This window comes from Eretmochelys imbricata, chromosome 12 (assembly GCF_965152235.1).
Source record: "Eretmochelys imbricata isolate rEreImb1 chromosome 12, rEreImb1.hap1, whole genome shotgun sequence".
Lineage (NCBI taxonomy): Eukaryota > Metazoa > Chordata > Testudines > Cheloniidae > Eretmochelys > Eretmochelys imbricata.
The window spans coordinates 43,531,318-43,558,113 of NC_135583.1; the positions used below are offsets into that span (position 1 = coordinate 43,531,318).

The following is a 26,796-nucleotide window of genomic DNA, read 5'->3' on the forward strand; positions in this document are numbered from 1 at the left end:
TCTCTGTACCTTTTCCAGTTTGAATTAATCCTTCTTAAACATGGGAGACCAGAACTGCACACAGTATTCCAGGTGAGGTCTCACCAGTGCCTTGTATAACGGTACTAAAACCTCCTTATCCCTACTGGAAATACCTCTCCTAATGGATCCCAAGACCGCATTAGCTTTTTACACAGCCATATCACAGTGGCGGCTCATAGTCATCCTATGATCAACCAATACTCCAAGGTCCTTTTCCTCTTCCGTTACTTCTAATTAATGCGTCCGTAGCTTATAACTAAAATTCTTGTTATTAATCCCTAAATGCATGACCTTACACTTCTCCAGTTTACAAGGTCATCCTTGTATTACTCCAGTTTACAAGGTCATCCAGATCCTCCTGTAGGATATCCCTGTCCTTCTCTAAATTGGCAATACCTCCCAGCTTTGTATCATCCGCAAACTTTATTAGCACACTCCCACTTTTTGTGCCGAGGTCAGTAATAAAAAGATTAAATAAAACCGATCCTTGAGGAATTCCACTGGTATCCTCCCGCCAGCCTGATAGTTCACCTTTCAGTAGGACCCATTGTAGTCTCCCCTTTAACCTATTCCTTATCCACGTTTCAATTTTCCTATTGATCCCCATCTTATCCAATTTAACTAATAATTCCCCATGTGGCACGGTATCAAATGCCTTACTAAAATCTAGGTAAATTAGATCCACTGTGTTTCCTTTGTCTAAAAAATCTGCTACTTTCTCAAAGAAGGAGATAGGTTGGTTTGGCACGATCTACCTTTTGTAAAACCATGTTGTATTTTGTCCCATTTACCATTGACTTCAATGTCCTTAACTACCTTCTCCTTCAAGATTTTTTCCAAGACCTTGCATACTACAGATGTCAAACTAACAGGCCTATAATTACCCGAATCACTTTTTTTCCCTTTCTTAAAAATAGGAACTATGTTAGCAATTCTCCAATCATACGGTACAACCCCTGAGTTTACAGATTCATTAAAAATTCTTGCTAATGGGCTTGCAATTTCATGTGCCAATTCCTTTAATATTCTTGGATGAAGATTATCTGGGCCCCCCGATTTAGTCCCATTAAGGTGTTTGAGTTTCGCTTCTACCTCAAATATGGTAATGTCTACCTCCATATCCTCATTCCCATTTGTCATGCTACTATTATCCCTAAGATCCTCTTTAGTCTTATTAAAGACTGAGGCACAGTATTTGTTTAGGTATGGGGCCATGCCTAGATTATTCTTGACCTCCACTCCATCCTCAGTGTTTAGTGGTCCCACTTCTTCTTTCTTTGTTTTCTTCTTATTTATATGGCTATAGAACCTTTTACTATTGGTTTTAATTCCCTTTGCAAGGTCCAACTCTACTTGACTTTTAGCCTGTCTGACATTATCCCTACATGTTCTGACCTCAATAAGGTAGCTTTCCTTGCTGATCCCTCCCTTCTTCCACTCCCTGTATGCTTTCTGCTTTTTCTTAATCACCTCTCTGAGATGCTTGCTCATCCAGATTGGTCTACAACTCCTGCCTATGAATTTTTTCCCCTTTCTTGGGATGCAGGCTTCCGATAGCTTCTTCAGCTTTGATTTAAAATAATCCCAGGCTACCTTTAGATCTATAAATTCTTCAGTCCAATCCACTTCCCTAACTAATTTCCTTAATTTTTGAAAGTCAGCCCTTTTGAAATCAAAAACCCTAGTTGCAGATTTATTTTTGTTAATCCATCCGTTCAGTTTGAACTGAATTAGCTCATGATCACTTGAGCCAAGACTATCCCCTACAACCATTTCTTCTATGAGGTCCTCACTACTTACCAAAACTTTTTGAAGTGTGAACATCAGAATTGGACACACTATCCCAATAATGGTCTCAGTAATGCTGTAAGCAGAGGGGATACCACCTCCCTATTTCTTCTTGATATTCCCAGCTTATACAGCCAAGGATCAAGTTGCCCCTTTCAACCATAGCATTGGAATTGGCATCTCCTGTTCAGGTGGTTATTTACCGTGACCCTTAAATCCTTTTTAGAGTCAATACTTTCCAGAAAACAGATCCCCATCCTGTAAGTGTGACTTGTGTTCTTTATTGGTGTATGACCTTGCATTTGGTTGTATTTGAACAACATGCACTTCAATAAGCCCAGTGTACCAAGTGATCCAGGTTGATCTCTAGAACTGACTCATCCTTATTACTGTTTACTAATCCACCAATTTTGTGTCATCTGCAAACGCTACTATAAGCGAGTCTTTATTTTCTTCCAGATCATTGATAACAGTATTGAATAGCATTGGGCCATCAACAGACCCTGCAGGACCCAACTAAAAAAGCTCCTATTGGATGATGATTCCCCATTTAGATTTATTTTTGGTGATTTATCAGTTAGCCATTTTTTAATGCATTTAATCTGTTAATTTGTTAATCAGAATGTTGTGTATACAATGTCTTAGAAAAGTCTAAGTATATTATGTTAACACATTTATCTATGTTATCCAAACTTGTAATCTCATCAAAAAACTGTATCTAGTTTGTTTGACAAGACCTATTTCCATAAAACCATGTTGATTGGCATTAATTATGCTACTATCATTCAATTCTTTATTGATTGCATCCTATATTGGCTTTTCCATGATTTTGCCTAGGGTCAGTGTCAAGCTAATCAACCTATTGTTTCATGAGTCATGTCATTTATCCTTATTAAATACAACATTAGCTTGTTTCCAGTCATCTGGGACTTCCCCAGCATTCCAAGATTTGTTAAATATCTAGTGACCCACATAGCTTCTTAGTCAGTTCCTTTGAAACTCATGGGTACAAGTTCACTGGTCCTGCAGAGTTGCCTATGATGAGTTTCTCTTCTGCTTTCATGCATGTAGGAGCCAGGAGCAAAGAAATCAGACCACTGGACAAATCCTGGCCTTACAGTCCCTGTTCTCACTACCATGTTTCCTTGGAATTGCTGGCTGTCTCCTATCCGTAAATCAGAAACACAGCTAGTAAGCAGCTGAACCTTTCCTTCGGCTGCTTCCCTAGATTCTCCTGCCCAGGGAGCAGATTAACGCTTTGGGTCCTGTGCCTATGAATTCTGATGGTGGCAGGTTCTGGCTCATGAGATGTGCTACTTTGGGTTTTCCCTTCAGCAAACTGAGCAAGCTGGAGCAGTTAGAAGAGCTGAACCTGAGTGGCAACAAGCTGAAGACGATTCCTACAACGATCGCAAACTGCAAGCAGCTGCACACACTTATTGCACACTCAAATGAGATCAGTATCTTCCCAGAGATCCTGCACCTACCTTGTATTCAGGTATCCCTGAAGGGTGAAAGGCTTCAGGAAATAGCTGGGGTGGAGGGATAACTATGGAATTCCTGGGAGAGGAACTGCAGGCTCCAGCGTTAGAGATGCAGGTCCCATAGAGGGTATAATATGTGCATCCTGTATCTATTCTGTTCCTTCTTGTTTGTTTCCTCTCTAAATTAAACAGTCACAGACTTTTCATTCCCTCCTTCAGATTCATTGTCCATCTCTGAAACCCCTCTATTTATATAATTTATGAGACAGCAGGAGCAGAACTGAACACCCAAGTCCAGCTGAGAGTATTCTGCACATATCTGTATGGGGCCCAATCACTACACTTCCCACCACCTCTGATCACCATCCCCGTGGGGCCCTGTCACTGCATTCCCTGCCCCATTTAGGATCTCCCCCAAACTCCTAAGAGCCCTGTCACTATATTCCCAACTCAATCCCATTACTGATCTGCACTTGGTGGTGGGTTCCATCACTACATTCCCCACCCCACTGCCAATTAGCTCCCAGAAATATGTCATGAAAATGGAACTGACAGGCCTGACCTACCAGTGGAAAAGAGACTTAGAAGCAGATAAGGCGAAGAACTGGTGATCTGTGACCCAGAACTGAGAGAAGCTATCCCCCTGAAGATATTACACTCCCCTTATAATATGGAGTTGAGGATATAGCAGCAGGGCCTCTGGGGGTTGGAGAGAGATCCAAAATGGGGTGGGCAATGTAGCGATGGGACACTGGAAGGTGGGGGTGAGCAGACATATGGAGGGGAAATGTAGTGATGAAGCCTTTGGGGGGTTGCAGGGAAGGGATCCCTCTCTGTTATGCTTTCTCTATTCTGCAGTTTGTAGACTTGAGCTGCAATGAACTAACAGAAATCGTGATCCCTGAGGTGCTGCCAGCTACCTTGCAGGAGCTGGACCTGACTGGAAACACAAACCTGGTGCTAGAACACAAGATCCTGGACATCTTCAGGTGAGTTGTGGGGCTGCCAGGCCAATGAAGCAAGAAGCTCTCTGGGAAGGGCTTATCAAGCTGGGCACAAGCACACAAGATGCATTTTAATACAGACAAATGTAAAGTCATACGTCTAGGAACACAGAATGCATGCCATCCATGCAAGATGAGGAACTCTATCCTGGGAAGCCATGACTCTGAAAAAGACTTGAAGGATCATGGTGGATAAGCAGCTGAACATGAGCTCCCAATGCAATTCTGTGTCCAAAAAGGGCTAATGCAATCCTTGGATCTATAAACAGGAACCTCAAGTAGGAGTAGAGAGGTTGTTTCTTCAGCAGTAGTGTCCAGTTCTGGTCTCCACAACTGAAGAAGGATGTCGATAAATTAGAGAGGGTTCGGAGAAGAGCCATGAGATGATTAACGGATTAGATAACATACCTTATAGAGATAGACTCAGGGAGCTCAATCTATTTAGCTTAACAAAGAGAAGGTTAAGGGTGATTTGATCAGTCTCAAAGTACCTATATGAGGAACACAAATTTGATAATGAGCTCTTCAGTCTAGTAGACAAATATATAACAAAATCCAATGGTTGAAAGTTGAGGCTGGACAAATTCAGACTGGAAATAAGGTGTACATTTTTATCTGTGAAGCATGTACCAGAGGTGGAAGTAATGTGTTGACTGGGTCACTGAGCACAACAAAAGTCCTTAACATCCCCTTCCCACAATCATTCATCCATGACTGACTAATGCTGTTTGTCTTGCAGCAAAAAAAGTGCAGATGCTGGCTCTACATCAGCATAGAACTGTTAGGCAAAGAATCTCTTGGTTGGCACCTTGTAGATACATAACAACAGCCCATGGAAGGCTTCGTCCTTAATCTCCTTTCCTGGGCTCAGCTTCTTCCAAGGGGCTGCTTTTTAGGAACTCTAGATTGGTAGGGTGAACTGGCCTTTACCCCTAATGCTTATATGGAGATGCCCGAGGCTGTTGTGCAGTCTGTGGGAGCAGAATGACCTTTGTGGTGCTCTCTCTGCAGTCACATTGCCACCCTGAAGATTGATGCCAAGCCCTCCCTCACAGCAGACTCAGTACTCTCCTCTACGCTGTGGAATCATGGGTTAGCCGAGATGGCTGGCCAGAGGAATAAGTGAGTATTATTGCCTGATGTGAGGCTCACACATGGATCCTGAGACACCCATTCTGTTCTGGGGCGAGGGGCAGCATACACTGCTGAATGACCATCCAGCCAATCAAACCCTGGTGTCCTCGGGAGCTAGCCAGCCTTCTGTGGCTTCCTGGATCATTTGCCTTCTCCTGGCAACTGGGACCTCCCTTCCCCACTCCCTTCCTTAACTAAAGTCCACATGCTCTGGGACACCGAGGGCCTCTGCCCCCCATCCCTGGGTAGAGCTGCCTTTGCTCTCCCCGTGTGTGTGTGTGTGTGTGCACACAGAAACCACTAGGTAGAACTACCTCTGTACTCCCCATGCAGACTCTGCATGTTCCCCCTATGCTGGCAAGGAAGTATGGCCCCATTGGTCTGGACACTAGCCTTGGACTTGAGAAACCTGAATTTATGTCCCAGCTCCATTGCACATTTTGTATGTGACCTTGGGCAGGTCACTTAGCCTCTCTTTGCCTCAGTTCCCAATATGTACAATGAGATAATAGCACTGCCCTACTTCACAGGGGCATGTGAGGAGAAATAGTTTGGAGATTGTGAATCAGATACTATGGTAATGAGGCCATATAAGTACCTCATATAGATTCAAGCTGCTTTTACCCTCCCCCTATAGGCTCTGTGTGTCGGCCCTGGCTCTGGGGAGCTTTGCAGACAGCGTGGAAGCTGTGTACGGCATGTTTGACGGTGACAGGAATGAGGAGCTGCCCCGTCTCCTGCAATGCACTATGGCAGACGTGCTACTGGAGGAGGTGCAGCAGTCGAACATAGACTCTGTGTTCATGTCTAACACCTTCCTGGTCTCCCACAGGTAGGCCAGCAGGTGCTGGGGGCACTTGTTGAAACTGGTCAGACTGATGCATGGAGATGTGAGAAGGGCACAGGAGAGATCCTCTCCCAGTGCAGGGTAGGGAGGCTGCACCTGTGAGCAAGGATTTGTTTGTTCCTGCAGTTTGATAAATGGGTGAGAAATGTGGGGAGGAGGCTCAAGTGGGTGGCTGGTTTGTTGAGGGAGAGGGGGCCTTCTTGCATCGATGGGAGAGAAGGAATCTCACTTGTTGATACAGGATCGAGTGTGGATGATCTCTGCAGGGTGTTCAGCTGCATCTCTCCCAATGGGTAGGGCTTGGGGTCATGGATATATATATCACTCTGATACCTAGCACTCTGTGTATGAAGGAGAGACACAGGCCCATTTGTTAAGTACCTGTCATTGGAAGCTTTATTCTTTTTATACTGTCTCTTCTTTCCAATAGGAAGCTGGGGATGGCTGGCCAGAAGCTGGGCTCCTCTGCTGTCCTCTGCTATATTCGACATGATGCTACTGACCTAGCTGGCAGCTTCACTCTGACATTGGCCAATGTGGGCACATGCCAAGCCATTCTGTGCCGCAGTGGAAAACCCCTGCCCCTTTCCAAAGTCTTCAGCCTGGAACAATATCCTGAGGAGGCCAGGAGAGTCAAGGAGCAAAAAGCCATCATAACAGAGGTCAGTTCTGCCTTTCTGCAGCTCAGCTTTCATCCTGTAATATGGGTTTAATAACAGCACCAGGCTCTAACATGCTGCAGAGGACATCACAGCAGAGTCTACAGAGATAAATATTTGCATCTCTTTTGTCTCTGCTCCTTCCCAGCTCTGTTCCTGCTGCTGGTGGGACATTTAGCATTGAGCAGTCTTGAAATGCCATGCTGAACAGACAGCTGGGCATATCTGGGAGGGTGAGGGATAGGTATGGGAAGCCAGCATATCTAAAACCCCAACGCCAGCTGATGTGCGTTGTCTCCCTGAGGCTCATGGTGAAGATCCTGACCTAATCAAAGGGTCATTCACTTAGTGAAACAAATGAGCTGTTTCAGCTCTTCACTCCTTCTAGCATGGGGCCACATGGATGGGGATAGATTTTAAAATGGTCATTTTCTGGGCTAAAAGTTAGGATGATTTGAATCTAGTGCAGCAGGGCTCTGACTGTCTGTATTATGTGTGTGTGGGAGGAGGGGTCGCATCTTATTCTGAAACATCTATTCTTCTTTGAGTGATGGTCCCTATGTGGATTCCAATCGCGGGTGCATATGCGTGCCATGTGCTGGAGCTGGAACTGTTCATAGTAGTGTCTGTCAACCCGAATGTGTGTTAACCGCGTGGTGTATCCAAGGCTTTAAGAAGCTGTGTGGATCGATGCCGCTCCAGTGCTCTCTTACTGCCACATGGCCAGAGTCGGAACGCCCATTCCTCGGTGATCGTAAGCTTGTTTCAAGTTCTCTAGTTCTTGTGGTATATAGTTATTCATAGAGTAATTGTCCATCCTCGTTTTTCCTGTCCCTTAGTTGTTAGTAGTCAGCTGTTAGTTAGGAATAAAAATCCAAGACTTTCCCCTTGGTGGGACTCTCTTCCCAGCCAGGGCACTATGCCCAGACAAGCAGGGTTTGAGTACTGTGCTTCCTTCCCTCGCCCATTCTCGGTGAGCAAAGAACATGAACGATACCTATACTGTCTTGACAAAGCTCACATCACTGCACGCTGCTTTATCTGCTTCTCCTTCCCACCCCAAACTCAGGAAGCTTCAGAGATTTGCCTCCATAAATTCCTGATGGAGGAGACTATGTGCCCTCGTGCGCCACAGAAACCAGCACCAGTGTATCTGTTGGATGGCCGCTCTGCGCCAGCGGCCAGCCCTACTTCCAGCCCGTCCTGCCGGGCACCAGCGTCACTGCCACATCCAGGGAAAAAGCACAGCATGGGCACGAGCACAGCATTTCCTCCCCAAGCCGTGGCAGGTCAGGTGAGACGTCTCACACCAAAGATGAGGCTCCCCCTGCGAAGAAGTCTCATTCTGAGCATAGATCCCAACACCGTGCTCCAGCAATGATGACCTCGGCCCCAGTACCAGCCCTGCAGCCTTTGCCTCCACGGACAACCAGTCTGCTGGGACCATCTGGTATCTCCTGCCTGGTCCCATGCACCCCAGGATACCTGTCTCCCTTGACTCCTACGACTGAGCTGATGCTGCCATTTGCTGGCTCTCCGCCGCACTGCCGACCACCCACGGTCCTCCATTCCTACTTGAGGAGCCTCTCTTATTGATGAACCGCCCTCCATTGCTTCCCACTGTTCTGATGGTGTTGGACACTTTGCCGATCCGTAGTTCACCTACCCAGAAGGGACCACCAGTTCCGAGCGACCCTTATGCTTGGCCCTGTTGAGCAGCTTGGGACCCATAGCGCACTGTATGCACTGCCGCCGCTCTCCATCTGCTACCACCGCCCGTGACTCCCCTTTGGATGCCCCTGCTCCACCGGATCCACTTGCACCGCTGGCACTGCTGGAACAGTTGGCCCCGCCAGTCTCCATCGGCACTGCCTCCTCTCCTGATGATGTGCCCACACCTCTGTCTCTCACCTTCAGATGATCATGCTCAGTATCAAGCCCGCCTTCATTGTATGGCCACTGCCCTCAAACTTCCTGTGGAGGACATGCAGGATCCTCAAGACCAGTTCATGGATATTCTGCAGCCTCCAAGCCCCACTCGTACGGCCCTAATGCCATCCTTCAACCTGCACAAACAGTCGGGCACACACCAGCTTCCTGTGTGTCTATTCTAATGTGAGCTGAATGCCACTATTTCATGCCGGCCAAGGGTATGGACTTCCTTTTCCAGCACCCCGCTCCAAATTCCCTGGTATTCCAGGCAGCTACGGAGCGTGCCCACCAACAACACCTTTGCTCCACTCCCCCTCCTTCCCCGACTAGGCAGGCAAAAAGCTTGGCCTTGTCGAGCGTAAGGTTTACTCCTCTGCGGGCCTCCAATTTTGTATAGCCAGTTACCAAGCCATTCTGGCCAAATATGATTCCCGCTCCTATGCCAAAGTGGCACAATTCAGGGACTTTCTTCCCCAAGACAAGCAACAGGACTTTCAGTCACTCATAGACGAGGGCATGTTGGTCACCAAAGTCGCACTTCAGGCTGCAGTGAACACTGCAGATACCACCTCCCGGATCGCTGGGCTCTGTGATGGTGCTCCACCGTGACTCATGGCTAAATTGCAGCCCCCAGAAGGAGGTCCGGACAACTGTTGAAGATCTCCCCTTCCGTAATAACAGACTTTTCAGCAACAGGAGGGATGAGTCCTTTCACTCCCTGAAAGACTCCCGAGCCACCCTCCGGTCCCTGGGCCTCTATACCCTGGCCCCAACTCGTTGACAAAACTGGTCCTCCTGCCCCTGCCCCCAACAAACTTACCAGCCTTATCCACAGTGCCAGTCTGAACTACCCCATCGCTGTCCATGCTCTCAATGCCTGCAACAATCTTTTGCCTCTAACTTGGCTGCCTCCATGTTCACCCACTGTACCCCCAGACACAACTTTTGACTCCTTCGCAGAGAACCACGAACCTTCCTCCATTCCGCTGGTTATACTCCACATCATCTTTGGCGACCGACTTGCCCTATTCGCCTGCAGCTGGGGCAAGATTACTACCAACCAATGGGTGCTTGATGTCATTCGCCACAGCTACCTAATAAAGTTCTTTCTTTCCCTCCTCGCCACCCTCCCCATGGTCACCCTTTGGACCCCTCCCCATACCACCCCCTCCAACAGGAAGTGGACGCCCTCCTCCACAAGGGTGCCACAGAGCAAGTACCACAATGCTATCGTGGCCATGGCTTTTACTCCGCCTGTTTCCTCATACCGAAGAAAGGGGGTGGTATCTGCTGTAACTGGGTCAGACCAGACCGCTACAGGAGAGACAGGTATATTAGCCCCAGGATAAGCAGGTCTGTTTTCCCTTGGTAGCTGAACAGGGGTTACTCTAGGTTAATTAGGACACCTGGGGTCGATCAAGGGCCTGCCCAGAACCTGTTAAGAGCCTCCCCTCCAGCCAGATAGGGGTGTGCGATAGGAGCTGTGGGAGGAAGGCGAGCTACTGGAGAGCTGGGCGGTGCAGACATTGACAAGCACCAGGAAAGAAACCACGCAGGTACAGAGGCAAAGGGTGGGAGAATCCCTGCCCAATGGGGCGGACGGCCCTTCTGGGCCCCCGAGGTCTGAGGGAAGAGACTCCGCCAGAGGGGAGAGACTGAACCAAGTGTCTGGTCTGTTGCCACCACGCCCACAGGGGCTACCAGAAACTGAGAGGCTCCTCTTCCCCTCCCCCCATCAAGGAGGCCAGAGGGGAACACTGCTCTGGCAGGGTGTGGACAGCAAGCCCAGGGGCATGAGGAAAATTTTGAGGGAAAGAGGAATACCCCAGCCCGTCGCTAAATGGAAGCGCGGGACCCACTGAGGTGGAGAAGAAGCTCTGTCACACAGCCCTGTCCTGAAGCTCTGCTTACTCAACAGATTTATCTGCAAGTTCCGCTTCCGGAGGGACACATAAGAATGGCCATACTGGGTCAGACCAAAGGTCCATCTAGCCCAGTTTCCTGTCTTCCGACAGTGGCCAATGCCAGGTATCCCAGAGGGAATGAACAGAACACATAATCATCAAATGATCCATTCCCTGTCTCCCATTCCTAGCTTCTGGCAAAGAGCGGCTAGGGACACCATCCCTGCCCATCCTGGCTAATAGCCATTGATGGACCCATCCTCCATGAACTTATCTAGTTCTTCCCCTGATACTTCTGTGTCTTCCCAGGGGAGCCTGGTTCACAGCTTTTGATATGAAGGATGCCTATTTTCATATCGACATTCATCCTGCCCACAGTAAATTTCTCCACTTCGTGGTAGGCAATTCACACTACCAGTTCAGAGCCCTTCCCATAGCTACTGCCCCCCCAAGTCTTTACCAAGGTCTTCGTCATCCTAGCGGCATATATGTGCCGCCTGGGACATTCCCTCTCTCCCTACCCCACTGTCTGGCTTCTCGTTGCACTCTCCTGCACTCGTCTCCTTGCCACTATCCAAACTGGACAAGCTCAGCATCTGCATCAATGAAGACAAATCAATACTTACTCCCACTCACAACCTCATCTTCATAGGGGCATCTCAACTCTGTCGCGGTCCATGCCTTTCTACAGTCAGACCGTTTCGCTGCCCTCACCACTCTCATTGCGCGCATTCGCCATTGATCTCACACGTGCATCCGACTGCCTCTCGCTCTTTAGCTACATGGTGACCTGCACCACGGTGACACCCTTCACACGCCTTCACATGCACTGCCTCCAACTCTGGCTCCAGTTGACTTACAACACACAGAGGGACCCTCTCTCCAAGCTGGTTCTCTTCCCCCGCTTCCATCCTGGTCTCCCTCACTTGGTGGTGCAACCCGTCCTAACAGGCATCCCTTTCACACCTCCGGTGCCATGCACCACCCTGACCACCATTATCTTCCTGGCAGGATGGGGAGCATATGGGGAGGGCCACATGGCCAAGGGCCTCTGGTTACCCAGAGTAGCCAGAATGCACATCAGTGTTCTTGAACTTCGAGCCATCCACCTAGCCTGCCGTGCACTTCTACTATTTCTCCACTCCCACCATGTCCAACTGCTCTCCGACAACATGGCGACAGTCGTATGTATCAACAAACAGGGCAGGGCCTGCTCCCCCTTCGTCTGTATGGCTGCCATTCTCCTTTGGAATTGGTGCCTCAAACACAGGATCTTGCTCCATGCCATGCATCTTCCCGGCATGAGCAACTCCTTCGTGGATAGCCTCAGTTGCTCCTTCTCCTAGTTCTGCAGTTTCATATTTGAGTTCCTTCAGAACTCCTGGGTGAATACCATCTGGTCCTGGTGCCTTAGTACTGTTTAATTTATCAGTTTGTTCCAAAATCTCCTCAACATGGGGCAGTTCATCAGATTTGTTCTCCTAAAAAGAATGGCTCAGGTGTGAACCCACTGATTCAGCTGTAGTCACCTCTTGGACCAGATCCTGTGTGCCACTTAGGACTAAATCAAGAATTGCCTCTCCCTTGTGGGTTCCAGGGCTAGCTGGGTCCCACTGCCTTCCTGCTGCGGCTGGGCAGCTGCTCAGGGTCCCACTGCCTTCCTGCCGCAGCTGGGCAGGTGCGTGGTGTCCCCCCACCAGGTTGGGGGCTGGGAGCTGCGAGGCTGGGGCTGGCTGCGAGCTCCAGCCCCAGGGCAGAAAATGTCACGGAGGTCAATGAAAGCCACAGATTCCATGACTTCTGTATCCTCCATGACATAATCATAGCCTTACCTATTATATCAATATTCTCATTTAATAACAGGCATTCACGTTTACCCATCTTAGTATTTAGACTTCTTGCATTTGTGTACAACCACTTATAAAATTTGTCAATACTTAGTAGTCTGCCTTCATGTGATGTAATTAAATGAGAATCTTTTTCTTTTGACTGTTCCTTTTCTGTTCCTACCTGTTCTTTATCATAGAATCATAAAAGATGAGGGTTGGAAGAGACCTCAGGAGGTCATCTAGTTCAACCCCCTGCTCAAAGTAGGACCAACCCCAACTAAATCATCCCAGCCAGGGCTTTGTCAAGCCGGGCCTTAAAAACCTCTAAGGATGGGGATTCCACCACCTCCCTAGGTAACCCATTCCAGTGCTTCACCACCCTCCTAGTGAAATAGTTTTTCCTAATATCCAAGCTAGACCTCCCCCACTGCACCTTGAGACCATTGCTCCTTGTTCTGTCATCTGCCACCACTGAGAACAGCCTAGCTCCATCCTCTTGGAACCCCCGTTCAGGTAGTTGAAGGCTGCTGTCAAATCCCCCCTCACTCTTCTTTTCTGCAGACTAAATAACCCCAGTTCCCCCAGCCTCTCCTCAACTTCTATTCTCTCCTCTTTACTATGATATAAAGTATCCCCTTGAATAAATCCTCCCCTAAGGGACATGTCTGTCCAAACCATGTGCACTTCCGCACCTGCCAGATTTTCCCCAGCCTTTAGTTTAAAAACTCCTGTGTGACCTATTTAATTTTACAGTCTAGGTCCATTTTGGTTTAGGTGGAGCCCATTCTTCCTGTAGAGGTTCCTTCTTTTCCAAAAAGTTTGATGATACCATTATGGGATACTTTGTCCAGTTCTCTTGTCTACACTTAAAAAAATATGATGGCAAGTGGAAAGGGCTTAGAAAAGAGCTATACAAATTATTTGAGGTCTGGCACACTTGCCTTATAGCAAGAAACTAAAGAAGCTCAATCTATGAAGTTTATCTAAGAGAAGGTTAAGAGGTGACTTAGTCATTGTCTATAAGTACCTACAAGGGGAAGAGATTTGTGATAGTAGATGTCTCATTAATTTAGCAGAAAAAGGTGTAACAAAATCCAGTGGGTGGAAGCTGAAGCTAGACAAATTCAGTCTAGAAATGAGGTGCAAGTTTTTATCAGTGAGGGTACTTAACCATGGGAACAATTTACCAAATGGTGTGGTGGATTCTCCATCACCTGCAGTCTTTAAACCAAGACTGGATAATTTTCTGAAAGAGATGCTCTAGCTCAACCAAAAGTTATTGACTTGTTGCAGGAATCACTGGGTGAAATGTGCTGGTCTGTGTTAAGCAGCTGGTCAGACTGGATGATCAGAGTCGTCCTCTCTGACCTTAGAATCTATAAAGGTTTTCCCCCACCATTTACTCCTCCATAATGTGGCAAGACCACCTGTAGGAAGGGAGTATGTTTCTTGCCAGCAAGGGGCCAGTTATTGCCACTTGTGGTTATGTGCCATGTGTCACAGTTTCAGGGCAACTGCACTTGTATTCTCCCTCTGTGGTCCACCAAGTGCACCCATTTTATGCTTCTGGCTCCCAACCATCATCTCTTTTGTATGGAGATCTGCATCTCACTCCCTCCTGACCAGGGATTTTAAGGCTCTACAGCTCCCTGCCTTACACTGTGGTATCCTCAGCAAGCCAGACTGCCTAAAAAGATCATCAGCTGGGCTTTGCTTTCTTTCCAAGGGCTATGGTCAGTGTATTGTCCATGGTTATAAGATACCACACAGCTCTGTCTAAGGAAGCCCATTTATTCAAAGAAAACCATTACAGAGAAAATGTATTAAAACAATAAAAGAACTTACACATGCTAACCAGAGGTCACCCCAACTCTAACTTAGGGTCTTGGTAGGTTTCGGTTCTTCAAAACCCATCAGTGGGTTTCCCCCATGGTTACATATTCATCCCTTTTAGATCTGGAACCAGAACAAAGGCAGCTGTTTCTTTATACATCTCTGGGCTTTGATCTTGGCCTTCTATGAAAGGTAGTCAGCAGATAATGACCTTCTTCTCAGGGCGTAGCTTCAAAAAGCTGGGTTTTTGTCTAACCAGAGTTGGGGAATTTGCATTAACTTCTCTCTAAGGATTCCACAAAAATGTCACTTAACACTTACTGTCCCAAAAGTCCATACTTATCTGGCACATTTCAATATAGTCTTTGAGCTCCCAGGTCTTGCAACTGTCACATCTCTCCCCCCCCCCCCGCGAGAGGTGATGTACAGTCCCAGTCCACAATAATACGTGAACTTCATACAATAAAGTATTAAGGATATTGCAGGACATTGTCACACTATGTATAATGGTCTGCTAGGAGCGGGACTGAGACCCACTTCCCGTAGACCACAAACCGTCCACCCGATAGGTATACACTAATAGATTATAAAGCCAGAAGGTTTCAGAGTGGTAGCCATGCTAGTCTGTATCAGCAAAAATAATGAGTCCTTGTGGCATATTAGAGACTAACTAATTTATTTGGGCATAAGCTTTCATAGGTTAGAATCCACTTCATCAGATGCATGAAGTGAAAATGCAGGAGTGGTATAAGGGACCACTGTAATCATCTAGTCTGATCTGCATAACTCAGGCCATGGGACTATACGAATTATTTCCTGTTTGCACTAAAGCATATTTCTTAGAAAAACATCCAGTCTTGATTTAAAAATTACCAGTGATGGAAAATCCACCACAACTCTAGATAAATTGTTCCAATGGTTAAGTAACCTCACTTTGCCTATAAATATAAGCCTCATTTCCAGCCTAAATATGTCTAGCTCAACTTCCAACCATTGAATACTGTTATATTTTCTCTCCTAGACTGAAGAACCCTCTGTTATCAAATTTTCTTCTCTGTATAGGAACATATAGACTGTGGTCAAGTCATCCCTTAACCTTCTCTTTAAGCTAAACAGATTGCGCTCCTTGAGTCTGTCACTATAAGACAGATTTTCTCATTTTTTAATCATTCTCATGGCTCTTCTCTGAACCCTCTTCAACTGATCAACATCCTGCTTGAACTGTGGACAGCAGAACTGGACACAGTATTCCAACAATGGTTGCACTTGTGCCAAATACTGAGGTAATACAATTTCCTTACTCCTGCTTGATATTCCCCTGTTTATACATCTAATTATTGCATTAGCCCATTTGAAAACAGCATCACATGGGGAGCTCATGTACAGCTGATTATCTACCATGACCCCCAAATCTTTTTCAGAGTTACTGCTTTGCAGGATAGAATCCCCATCCTGTCAGCATGGCCTGCATTCTGTGTTTGTAGATGTATGACTGTGTTTAAGTGTGGCCAAATGCAGAGGCGACACACAACTCTTGATGGTGGCAGGGTCCACAATTTAAGGGGGTGGGGCACTTGACCACCCCACATGTCATCTCTGTCCCCTTTCCCACTCCCCTCCCCGGGCCTCCCGCTCCAAGCCAGCACCACCTTGTCTCCACACCCCTCACAGCTCCTTCCCCACTTCCTCCATTCCCTCCCTGCCACGGGCGCAGCACAGACCAGTGGCCTCCAGACACCTACTGCCAAGCAGGTAACTGTGGTTGTGGATGAGGAAGTTATGGGACTCAATGGGCTTCCCTGTGCCCCCTCTGGCGAAGCTGCACTGCCAGCCCCATCTCTCTTCCCTGCTCTGGGACCCTTCTAGCAGGGTTCAGCAGGTGCGTGGTGCCTATGCCTTTCCCAGGCATACTACCCTCAGCTGTGCTCATCCTAACCCCCACCCTGGCAGAAGTCTGGGGGGCATATGACTCTGTGTGCCCCCATGCTTCGCTTCTGGCCAAATGTATGTTGTTTGCTTGCGCCCCTTTTATGAAGCTATCTAGATTATTCTGTATCAGTGACCTGTCCTCTACATTATTTACGACTCTTCAATCTTTGTGTCATCTGCAAACTTTTATCAGTAATGATTTCTTTTTCTTGTAGGTCATTGATAAAAATGTCAAATAGAGTAGGGCCAAGAGCCAAACCCTGCAGAACCCCACTAAAACACAGCTGCTCAGTTATGGTTTCCTGTTTACAATTATGTTTTGAGACCTATCGCCAGTTTTTAATTCATTTAATGTATGCCATGTTGATTTTGTATTCTAGTTTTTTCAAAATGTTGTGGGGTACCAAGTCAGGTGTCTTGCAGACATCTCAGGGCTTGTCTACATGAACTTTTAGTTCTCCTTCAAACGACTGTGCACATATATGTTCCCCTAGGTGGCCTCTGCTCTCCTTGTGTTCTCAGACAAAAGTATAAAGGGGTGGGTCTGCCCCCCTCCCTCTCAGTTCCTTCATTTTGCACATGGCAAGAAGTTGTGCTCCCCATAGCATTTGCTTCAGTTAGCCAGCGTTTCAGAACTTGTTTAGTGTGTATTGTTGTAGTAGTATTTTGTGTAATATAGTTAGTTTAGGTAGCATTTAATAGTTGCATGGAGAATTTATTATGCAAAAATCCCCAGGTTTTACGAAGTGTGCCACATGTAAGGGTGTTATGCCTATCTGTGACAAGGATAAGAGCTGCTTGATTTGTCTTGGTGAGGGCCATGTGAGAGACAAATGCCCTACTTGTACATCCTTCCCCACCAGGACTAAAAACAGAGGGATTTATGCCTCAAAGTTCACCTCATGAAAGAGGTGATGCGTCCTGTGTCAAAACAGAGCCCTGACTGGGAGAGATAGTGGGTTCAGAATCCACAAGCAGTGCCTTCCAGCTGTCCCTGATTCGAGGCACAAGTCTGGTGAGAAACACCTCTTTACCTTCACCTTCTTCAAAGCGCTCCAAGCATGCCAATGCTGACAAGCGGGCAAAGTCTTGGAGTTCTCCAAGAAAGACTGCTAGTAAGTCCTCCAGTACTGGTTCAAGACATCACAAATCTAGAAACTCACCAGCTCTGTCCAAGGCAGCACCATTGACTCCGGCTCTTTCAGGACTGTTGAGGCTGGTGTCTTTGGTCCTTCATCTTTCCAGCTGATCCAGTCTACCTCAGTGCTGCTGGCTCTGTGGACACCCATATATGCACTCTTCACCTGTTGCCAGAGCTGTCCCATCCATAGTATGGACTGGGGCAACCGTCCCAGGCCCCACGCTTTTGGGGGCCCTGTGCTTTGGGACATGAGGTCCAGGGCGGCCTGGGGAGCTAGTGGGGGGCCTGGCACCGGCAGCAGTGAGCAACCCAGCCTGCTCCGCCTTGCCGGCTCCCAGCGTCACTTGGGGATGGGGGTTTGGGGAAAGGGGCGGGATGGGGGCAGGGCAGTAGTGGGAAGAGGCGGGGTGGGAGTTTGGGGGAACGGGTGGAGTGGGGGCGGGACCTGGGTCCTGTCCCCCTCCTTGGGACGGCCCTGCCTGTTGCAGTGCCCTCTAGTCTGCAGGTGTTCTTGCTGGAAAGGGATCGTCTCTGTCTTCCCCTACCAGACTCTCCTTTGCTGCAGCTGGCTGTGCTTAAAGGCAACTCCAATATTGCTTTGTCAATATTCTCAACACCATTGCACACAATGCCCCCAGTAAACTTGGAGTCATCAGCACTGCTGGCTCACTCCGCACGACAGGAGCTTTTAGTCATCAGCACTGTTGAGACACTCCACTCAGCCAATGCACTTCGGGGCCATTAGCACTGTTGGCTCCATCAAATACAATACTGTTTCTCTGCCTGTTATGCTGGCACTTATCACTTCATCTGCATTCTGACCACCTTGACCCTCAGTTTTGTTGGATCGCAGTGTTTCTCCCATACCCAGACCACCTTGAACTACAACGGGCACTGCTCCTCCCTATTCCGAAGAAACCTATATTTATTCCTCAGACTCTGAAAGGGAGGAACCTGTATCACTTTTAAGATCTTTTAGATCACCTTATAGGCCTTCTGCCATGGTTACGGGATCTAAGGACCAGGACTAGGTTTCTTATAAGCAGGCTTCAGCAGGATGTCTCTCACTATGGATGGCTCGCACTGTGCAGTATCTTTCATGGCCTTAGTGGTCTTTGGCTGCTCTGAGAGATTCTAGGCCTCCATCACGCTCATGCTTTAGGAGAAAGTTGTCTCCTCCTCCCCCATGCAGGAAACCTCTACCCAGGATCCTACTACCATCTCTTCACCCACTGAGTTGGACCCCATGGACTCCTTTTCAATAGGACTCCCTTTGAACCGATGGGTACAACCTCACACTTGCTTATTGTCTATGAAGGCAGCATTTCTGGTGGCAGTCACTTCCACAAGGAGGGTTTTAAAACTTCAAGAGCTTCTGTGTGACCACAATATTCCATAAAGACAAGGTTTCCCTTAGGCTATACCCTAACTTTATGTTTAAAGTAGTGTCATCTTTCCAGCTGAACCAAACTATTCATCTTCTGGTGTTTTCCCCCAAAACTGCATTCTTCCAGAGCTGACAAGTCTTTGTGCTTTGGACATTCTTAGAGCTTTGGCATTCTGCCTGGACCAAACTAGGTTCTTCAGAACCTCTCCCAGGCTTTTTGTAGCCTACGCTGAGAGTGTTACGGGTCAATCAATGTCACCTCAGCAAATCTCAAATTGGATTTCTGACTGCATTAATCCTCTTGCTAATGTCTCTCCTCCACCGAGAATAACAGCTCACTCAACCAAGGCTCAGTTCACTTCATCAGCCTTTGAACAATGTCTCAATAGCAGATACCTACAAAGCAGCAAAATGGTCGTCTGTACATACCTTTTCCTGACATTACACCGTCACTCAAACCTCTTGTGATGATGCCAACTTTGGCAAGCCTGTGTTACAATCTCTGTTCACGTGATCTGAAGTCACTCCACCTGTACAGGAACTTCGGATGAATCACCTGCAGTGGATTGTATATGTGCACAATCACTCAAAGGAGAAAAAATGGTTAGCTACCTGTACAGTAATTGTTGTAGTTCTTTGAGCAGTGTTGCTATGGGTGCGCCACTGTAGGTGTGTGTGTGTGCACACGCGCTTCCTGCCTGCCACGAGACTAGCCAGTGTGTGTGGGCATTTCTCCCTCAGTTCTTTCTCAACCACCCTATGCTAGAGAGGGAGCTGAGCGCTGTCTGTTCACGGATCGTTAACTCCTGATAGTTCTGCAACTTTTTTTGCTGCTTTGAAGCCCCTTTCTTTTAGTATTTGTTTGCTTTTTAGTTGCCCGTGCCAAAAAAAAAAAAAAAGAGAGAGAGCGAGAGAGAGAAAAGAAAACAACAATAAGATCTCGCCTCCCGCCAACCCCGGCACAGGGGGACCCCTGGACAAGGATAAGGATATGCTTGGCTTCTCAGGCTTCAAAAAGTGTCTTAGCGGCAAAGATTCCATTCCAGTAACGGACAGACACTTGCAGTGTATTCACTGCCTCAGAGAGAAGCACAATCCACAAAAGTGTGGTTGGTGACAGCAGGTAAAACCCAGGTTCAGGAAGTACAGAGAGTTAAGGCTAAGAGTATGTCTACACTATGAAATTAGGTTGAATTTATAGAAGTCGGTTTTTTAGAAATCATTTTTATATAGTCCATTGTGTGTGTCCCCACACAAAATGCTCTAAGTGCATTAAGTGCATTAACTCGGCGGAGTTCTTCACAGTACCGAGGCTAGCATCGACTTCCGGAGCATTGCACTGTGGGTAGCTATCCCGCAGTTCCCACAGTCTCCGCCGCCCATTGGAATTCTGGGTTGAGATCCCAATGCCTAATGAGGCAAAAACATTGTCACGGGTGGTTCTGGGTACATGTCGTCAGGCCCTCCATGAAAACAATGGCGGACAATCGTTTTGTGCCTTTTTCCTGGGTTACCTGTGCAGATGCCATACCACGGCAAGCATGGAGCCCGCTAAGCTTACTGTCACCGTACGTCTCCTTGGTGCTGGCAGACGCGGTACTGCATTGCTACAAAGCAACAGCTCATTGCCTTGTGGCAGCAGACGGTGCAATAGGCCTGATAACCATCGTCATCATGTTCTAGGTGCTCTTGGCCACCTCAGTGAGGTCGGTCAGGAGCGCTTGGGCAGAATTGGGAACAGGGACATAAATAGGAGTGACTCGACCAGGTCATTCTCTTTAGTCCTGCCGGCAGTCCTATTGCGTTGTCTTCTGCCGAGCAGCCAAGAGATGAGGATGACTAGCAGTCCTGCTGCACCATCTGCTGCCAGCCTAAGATGTAAAAGATAGATGGAGTGGATCAAAACAAGAAATAGACCAGATTTGTTTTGTATTCATTTGCTCCCCCCTCCCTCCCTCCGTGAAATCAACGGTCGACAATCATTTCTATGAGGTCTGTCAGGGGCACCTTGAAAAGTTAATGGAGATTCAGTCCTGCCTGAAATACCGGGGGGAGGGATAGTTCAGTGGGTTGAGCATTGGCCTGCTAAACCCCAGGTTTTGAGTTCAATCCTTGAGGGGTCCATTCTGTGTGACAGTTGTTTTTGTTTCTCCTTGATGTAAAGCCACCCCCTTTGCTGATTTTAATTCCCTGTAAGCCAACCCTGTAAGCCATGTCGTCAGTCGCCCCTCCCTCCATCAGAGCAATGGCAGACCATCGTTCCACGCCTTTTTTCCATGCAGACGTCATACCATGGCAAGCATGTGCCCGCTCAGATCACTTTGGCAATTATGAGCACATTAAATACCACGTGCATTATCCAGCAGTATATGCAGCACCAGAACCTGCCAAAGCGAAACCAGGCTAGTAGGCGACGTCAGCGTGGTGATGAGAGTGATGAGGACATGGACACAGACTACTCTCAAAGCACGGGCCCTGGCAATGTGGGCATCATGGTGCTAATGGGGCAGGTTCATGCCGTGGAACGCTGATTCTGGCCCCGGGAAACAAGCACAGACTGGTGGGACCGCATAGCGTTGCAGGTCTGGGATGATTCCCAGTGGCTTCAAAACTTTCGCATGTGTAAGGGTGCTTTCATGGAACTTCGTGATTTGCTTTCCCCTGCCCTGAAGCACCAGAATACCAAGATGAGAGCAGCTCTCACAGTTGAGAAGCAAGTGGCAATAGCCCTGTGGAAGCTTGCAACGCCAGACAGCTACCAGTCAGTCGGGAATCAATTTGGAGTGGGCAAATCTACTGTGCGGGCTGCTGTGATGCAAGTAGCCAACGCAATCAAAGATCTGCTGCTATCAAGGGTAGTGACTCTGGGAAATGTGCAGGTCATAGTGGATGGCTTTGCGGCAATGGGATTCCCTAACTGTGGTGGGGCCACATAGACGGAACCCATATCCCTATCTTGGCACCGGAGCACCAAGCCAGTGAGTACATAAACCGCAAGGAGTACTTTTCAGTAGTGCTTCAAGCACTGGTGGATCACAAGAGACGTTTCACCAACATCAACATGTGATGGCCGGGAAAGGTACATGACGCTCGCATCTTCAGGAACTCTGGTCTGTTTCAAAAGCTGCAGGAAGGGATTTACTTCCCAGACCAGAAAATAACTGCTGGGGATGTTGAAATGCCTATAGTTATGCCTACAGTTATCCTACCCCTTAATGTCATGGCTCATGAAGCCATACACAGGCAGCCTGGACAGTAGTCAGGAGCTGTTTAACTACAGGCTGAGCAAATGCAGAATGGTGGTAGAATGTGCATTTGGACGTTTAAAAGCGCGCTGGCGCAGTTTACTGACTCGCTTAGACCTCAGCAAAACCAATATTTCCATTGTTATTACTGCTTGCTGTGCACTCCACAATCTCTGTGAGAGTAAAGGGGAGACGTTTATGGCAGGATGGGAGGTTGAGGCAAATTGCCTGGCCGCTGGTTACGCGCAGCTAGACACCAGGGCAGTTAGAAGAGCACAAGAGGGCGCGCTGCGCATCAGAGAATCTTTGAAAACCAGTTTCATGACTGGCCAGGCTACGGTGTGAAAAGTTCTGTTTGTTTCTCCTTGATGAAACTCCCCCTGCCCCTTGGTTCACTCTACTTCCCTGTAAGCTAACCACCCTCCCCGCCCCCCTTCGATCACCGCTTGCAGAGGCAATAAAGTCATTATTGCTTCACATTCATGCATTCTTTATTAATTCATCACACAAACAGGGGGATAACTGCCAAGGTAGCCTGGGAGGGGTGGGGGAGGAGGGAAGGACAAGGCCACACTGCACTTTAAAACTTAAAAACTTAAAAAATTTAAAGCTTATTGAATGCCAGCCTTCTGTTGCTTGGGCAATCCTCTGGGGTGGAGTGGCTGGGTGTCCGGAGTCCCCTCACCGCATTCTTGGGCGTCTGGGTGAGGAGGCTATGGAACCTGGGGAGGAGGGCGGTTGGTTACACAGGGGCTGTAGCGGCGGTCTGTGCTCCAGCTGCCTTTCCTGCAGCTCAGCCATACCCTGGAGCACATTAGTTTGATCCTCCAGCAGCCTCAGCATTGAATCCTGCCTTCTGTCATCACCTGATGACAGAAGGCTGCCGCCACCTATCATCTTCAGCCCTCTCTTCAGCCCGCCACCTCTCCTCGCGTTCATGTTGTGCTTTCCTGCACTCTGACATTGTCTGCCTCCTTGCATTGGTCTGTGCTCTGTCAGTGTGGGAGGACAGCATGAGCTCAGAGAACATTTCATCGTGACTGCATTTTTTTTGCCTTCTAATCTTCACTAGCCTCTGGGAAGGAGAAGATCCTGTGATCCTTGAAACACATGCAGCTGGTGGAGAAAAAAAACGGGACAGTGGTATTTAAAAAGACACATTTTATAGAACAATGGGTACACTTTTTCACGGTAAACTTGCTGTTAACATTACATACATAGCACATGTGCTTTCATTACAAGGTCACATTTTGCCTCCCCCCACTGCGTGGCTAACCCATCCCCCCCACCGCGTGGCTAACAGTGGGGAACATTTCTGTTCAGCCACAGGCAAACACCCCAGCAGGAACGGGCACCTTTGAATGTCCCCTTAAGAAAAGCACCCTATTTCAACCAGGTGACCATGAATGATATCACTCACCTGTGGAAAACACAGAGAGATAAAGAACGGATATTTGAATGCCAGCAAACATATGCTGCAATGCTTTGTTCTGCAATGATTCCCGACTACATGCTACTGGCCTGGCATGGTAAAGTGTCCTACCATGGTGGATGGAATAAGTCTGCCCTCCCCAGAAAACTTTTGCAAAGGCTTTGAGAGTACATCTAGGAGAGCTTTATGGAGATGTCCCTGGAGGATTTCCGCTCCATCCCCAGACACGTTAACAGACTTTTCCAGTAGCTGTACTGGCCGCAAAGGCCAGGGCAAATTAATCATTAAACATGCTTGCTTTTAAACCATGTATACTGTTTAAAAAGGTACACTCACCAGAGGTCCCTTCTCCACCTGGCGGGTCTGGGAGGCAGCCTTCGGTGGGTTCGGGGGGTACTGGCTCCAGGTCTAGGGTGAGAAACTGTTCCTGGCTGTCGGGAAAACCGGTTTCTCCTCTTGCTTGCTGTGAGCTATCTTCAACCTCCTCCTCATCATCTTCCTTGTCCCCAAAACTTGCTTCTGTGTTGCCTCCCACTCCATTGACGGTGTCAAAGCACAGGGTTGGGGTAGTGGTGGCTGAACCCCCTAAAATGGCATGCAGCTCATCATAGAAGCGGCATGCTTGGGACTCTGACCCGGAGCAGCCGTTTGCCTCTCTGGTTTTCTGGTAGGCTTGCCTCAGCTCCTTAAGTTTCATGCGGCACTGCTTTGGGTCCCTGTTATGGCCTCTGTCCTTCATGCGCTGGGAGATTTTGACAAATGTTTTGGCATTTCAAAAACTGGAACAGAGTTCTGATAGCACAGATTCCTCTCCCCATACAGCGATCAGATCCCGTACCTCCATTTCGGTCCATGCTGGAACTCTTTTGTGATTCTGGGACTTCCATCATGGTCACCTCTGCTGATGAGCTCTGCATGGTCACCTCTGCTGATGAGCTCTGCACTCACCTGCAGCTTGCCACACTGGCCAAACAGGAAATGAGATTCAGAAGTTCTTGGGCCTTTTCCTGTCTACTTGGCCAGTGCATCTGAGTTGAGAGTGCTGTCCAGAGTGGTCACAATGGAGTACTCTGGGATAGCTCCCGGAGGCCAATACTGTCGAATTGCGTCCACACTACCCCAAATTCGACCCAGCAAGGCCGATTTCAGCGCTAATCCCCTTGTCGGGGGTGGAGTAAAGAAATCAATTTTAAGAGCCCTTTAAGTCGAAAAAAAGGGCTTCGCCATGTGGACGGGTGCAGGGTTAAATCGATTTAACGCTGCTAAATTCGACCTCAAGTCCTAGTGTAGACTAGGCCTAAAACTCCTGCTCATAATGTCAGCCCTTCAGCCTCCAGAATCTCAGAGTGAGACATCACCGCAACCTTCTATGCTGAGGGCAGGTGATTTTAAGGAATCGAGCCACTCGCTAAAGACCCATAAGAAGAGGTCTGTGAGTCCCTGTAGTGAGCCCAATTCGAGACAGAAGCGTTCTCCAGCTTTATCAGTCTCTTCAGTACCAATGGCATCAAAGCTGCCTAGAGTCAGTACTCAAGGCACACATAGTACCAAGTTGACAGAGGCCCAATGGGCATGGGCAGAGAAATACTGGTACTGCGAGGGTGTGACAAACAGACAGTCCACGCCAGGGAAGGCTACATCATTGAGATCACAAGTACTGATGCTGACCTCAGTGCACGTGGCGCCGACGGACCATACAACCAGGTCCATGTCTCCAACTCCCTCAGTGCAAGCTCCTCAGCACTGGCTGCCTTCAGCACTGATACCAGTACTGTCCGCACCAGTGGACTACAGGTGTGCATCAGACCTCTCAGCATCCGATGCACCCTTCTCAGTATCAGAGCCTCATTACCAAGCTAGCCAGGAGCAGTGGACGCATTGGCATCTGCATCTCCATGCCATGCACCACCACTTTCCCATTCAGAGTCAGATAGCTAGCCGGAGGAGTTGGGTTCTCACCCATTGTCACCACGCGGACCCCAGTCCCACCAGAGGTACCCCCCTGGCCCTCAACTTCCTTGGTATGGGCAACCATGGTTCCAGCCACCAGCTCCCTACCCTCAGTAGCCAAACTGGGATCCCTGCTAGGCCCAGAGACAACAAGCCTAACAGGCACCTAGCGTGATTTACCAGCAGGCACAGAGAAGTCCCACTTCAGCGACAATGTCAAGGGCACCCGACCCTCCAGAATTCTTGGAGGAAGAATGGGAAGCGGAGGCGGAAAAGCAAGAGGCTCCTCAAATCCACCTTTCATCATCCTCACCTGACGAGTTGGTGATGCCTCCCCTGCCATCTCTGGCAGATGACTGTGTCATTCCAGGACCTAACTCAAAGAGTGGCTGAGGCCCTACAAGTGCAACTATATGAGGTGTATGAACCTCATCAAGCTGGTGGACATCTTTCACATTCTTCCACCTCTGCCAGGGTAGCTTTCCCAGTTAACAAGGCGCTCTTAGACCCTACTAGGAGTGATTCACCCATCGGCCTCCAAATTCCATCATAGTGGACGTGGTCAATTCGAGTGGTTGCCAATACCAGTTTAAATCTACCCTGTACGACCAAGACTGGACGTGCTTGGACCTGTTTGGCAGAAAAGCCACCCTCCAGATTTGGGGAGCCAAACTATCAGGCTTTACTAGCCAAATATGGTTATCAGAACTATATAAAATTAAACGTTATTGAGCAGCTCCCAGATACATACAAAGACCAATTCATGGCTGTCATTAACAAAGGCCAGCTAGTGGCGAAAATGTCTCTGCAGTGCGCGTTGGACACGGCCAACACAGCAGCGCATTCAATCTCCCCCGCTATGGCTATGAGGAGAGCCTCATGGCTCCATTTGTCCAGCTTCCCGAAGGAGGTCCAGACAATAGTAGAGAACCTCCCCTTCAAGAGAACAAAACTATTCACCGAGAAGGCAGATGCATCCTTCCACATGGTAAAGGATTCTCGAGTGACTCTGAGATCCTTGGGGATATACAGGCTGGCTTACAAAAGAAAATACAGTCCTCAGCCATAGGTCAAGCTGAGATCATTGCAGTATGTGCCTCAATATTTATTGCGGAGATTGTACAAGCCATAGAGAAAGAAATTGAAATTCTGTAAGCGCAAACAATCAGGGCCACAGCCACCCTTGTCTCAGCCCTCAACTTCGAAGTGACACTTTTTATGGGTTGGTCGAGGTGCCAATAGAACATTCTCCTTACAATCTCACCTTGGGAAACCCC

At 48.1% G+C, this 26,796-nt stretch overlaps 1 protein-coding gene across 5 annotated transcripts in view; it reads left to right on the forward strand.

Moving 5' to 3' along the window:
* PHLPP2 (PH domain and leucine rich repeat protein phosphatase 2) overlaps positions 1-26,796 on the forward strand; it is a 141,613-nt gene that overhangs the window by 103,289 nt on the left and 11,528 nt on the right. For all 5 annotated transcript variants that reach the window (XR_013347619.1, XM_077830931.1, XM_077830934.1 and 2 more), the window contains 5 exons: positions 3,145-3,307; positions 4,152-4,282; positions 5,309-5,419; positions 6,069-6,263; positions 6,709-6,940. Coding sequence is in view for 4 of the 5 variants with exons in the window: in XM_077830931.1 (XP_077687057.1) it covers positions 3,145-3,307; positions 4,152-4,282; positions 5,309-5,419; positions 6,069-6,263; positions 6,709-6,940 (832 nt within the window). In the remaining variant the exon portion in view is untranslated. The remainder of the gene's footprint in view (positions 1-3,144; positions 3,308-4,151; positions 4,283-5,308; positions 5,420-6,068; positions 6,264-6,708; positions 6,941-26,796) is intronic.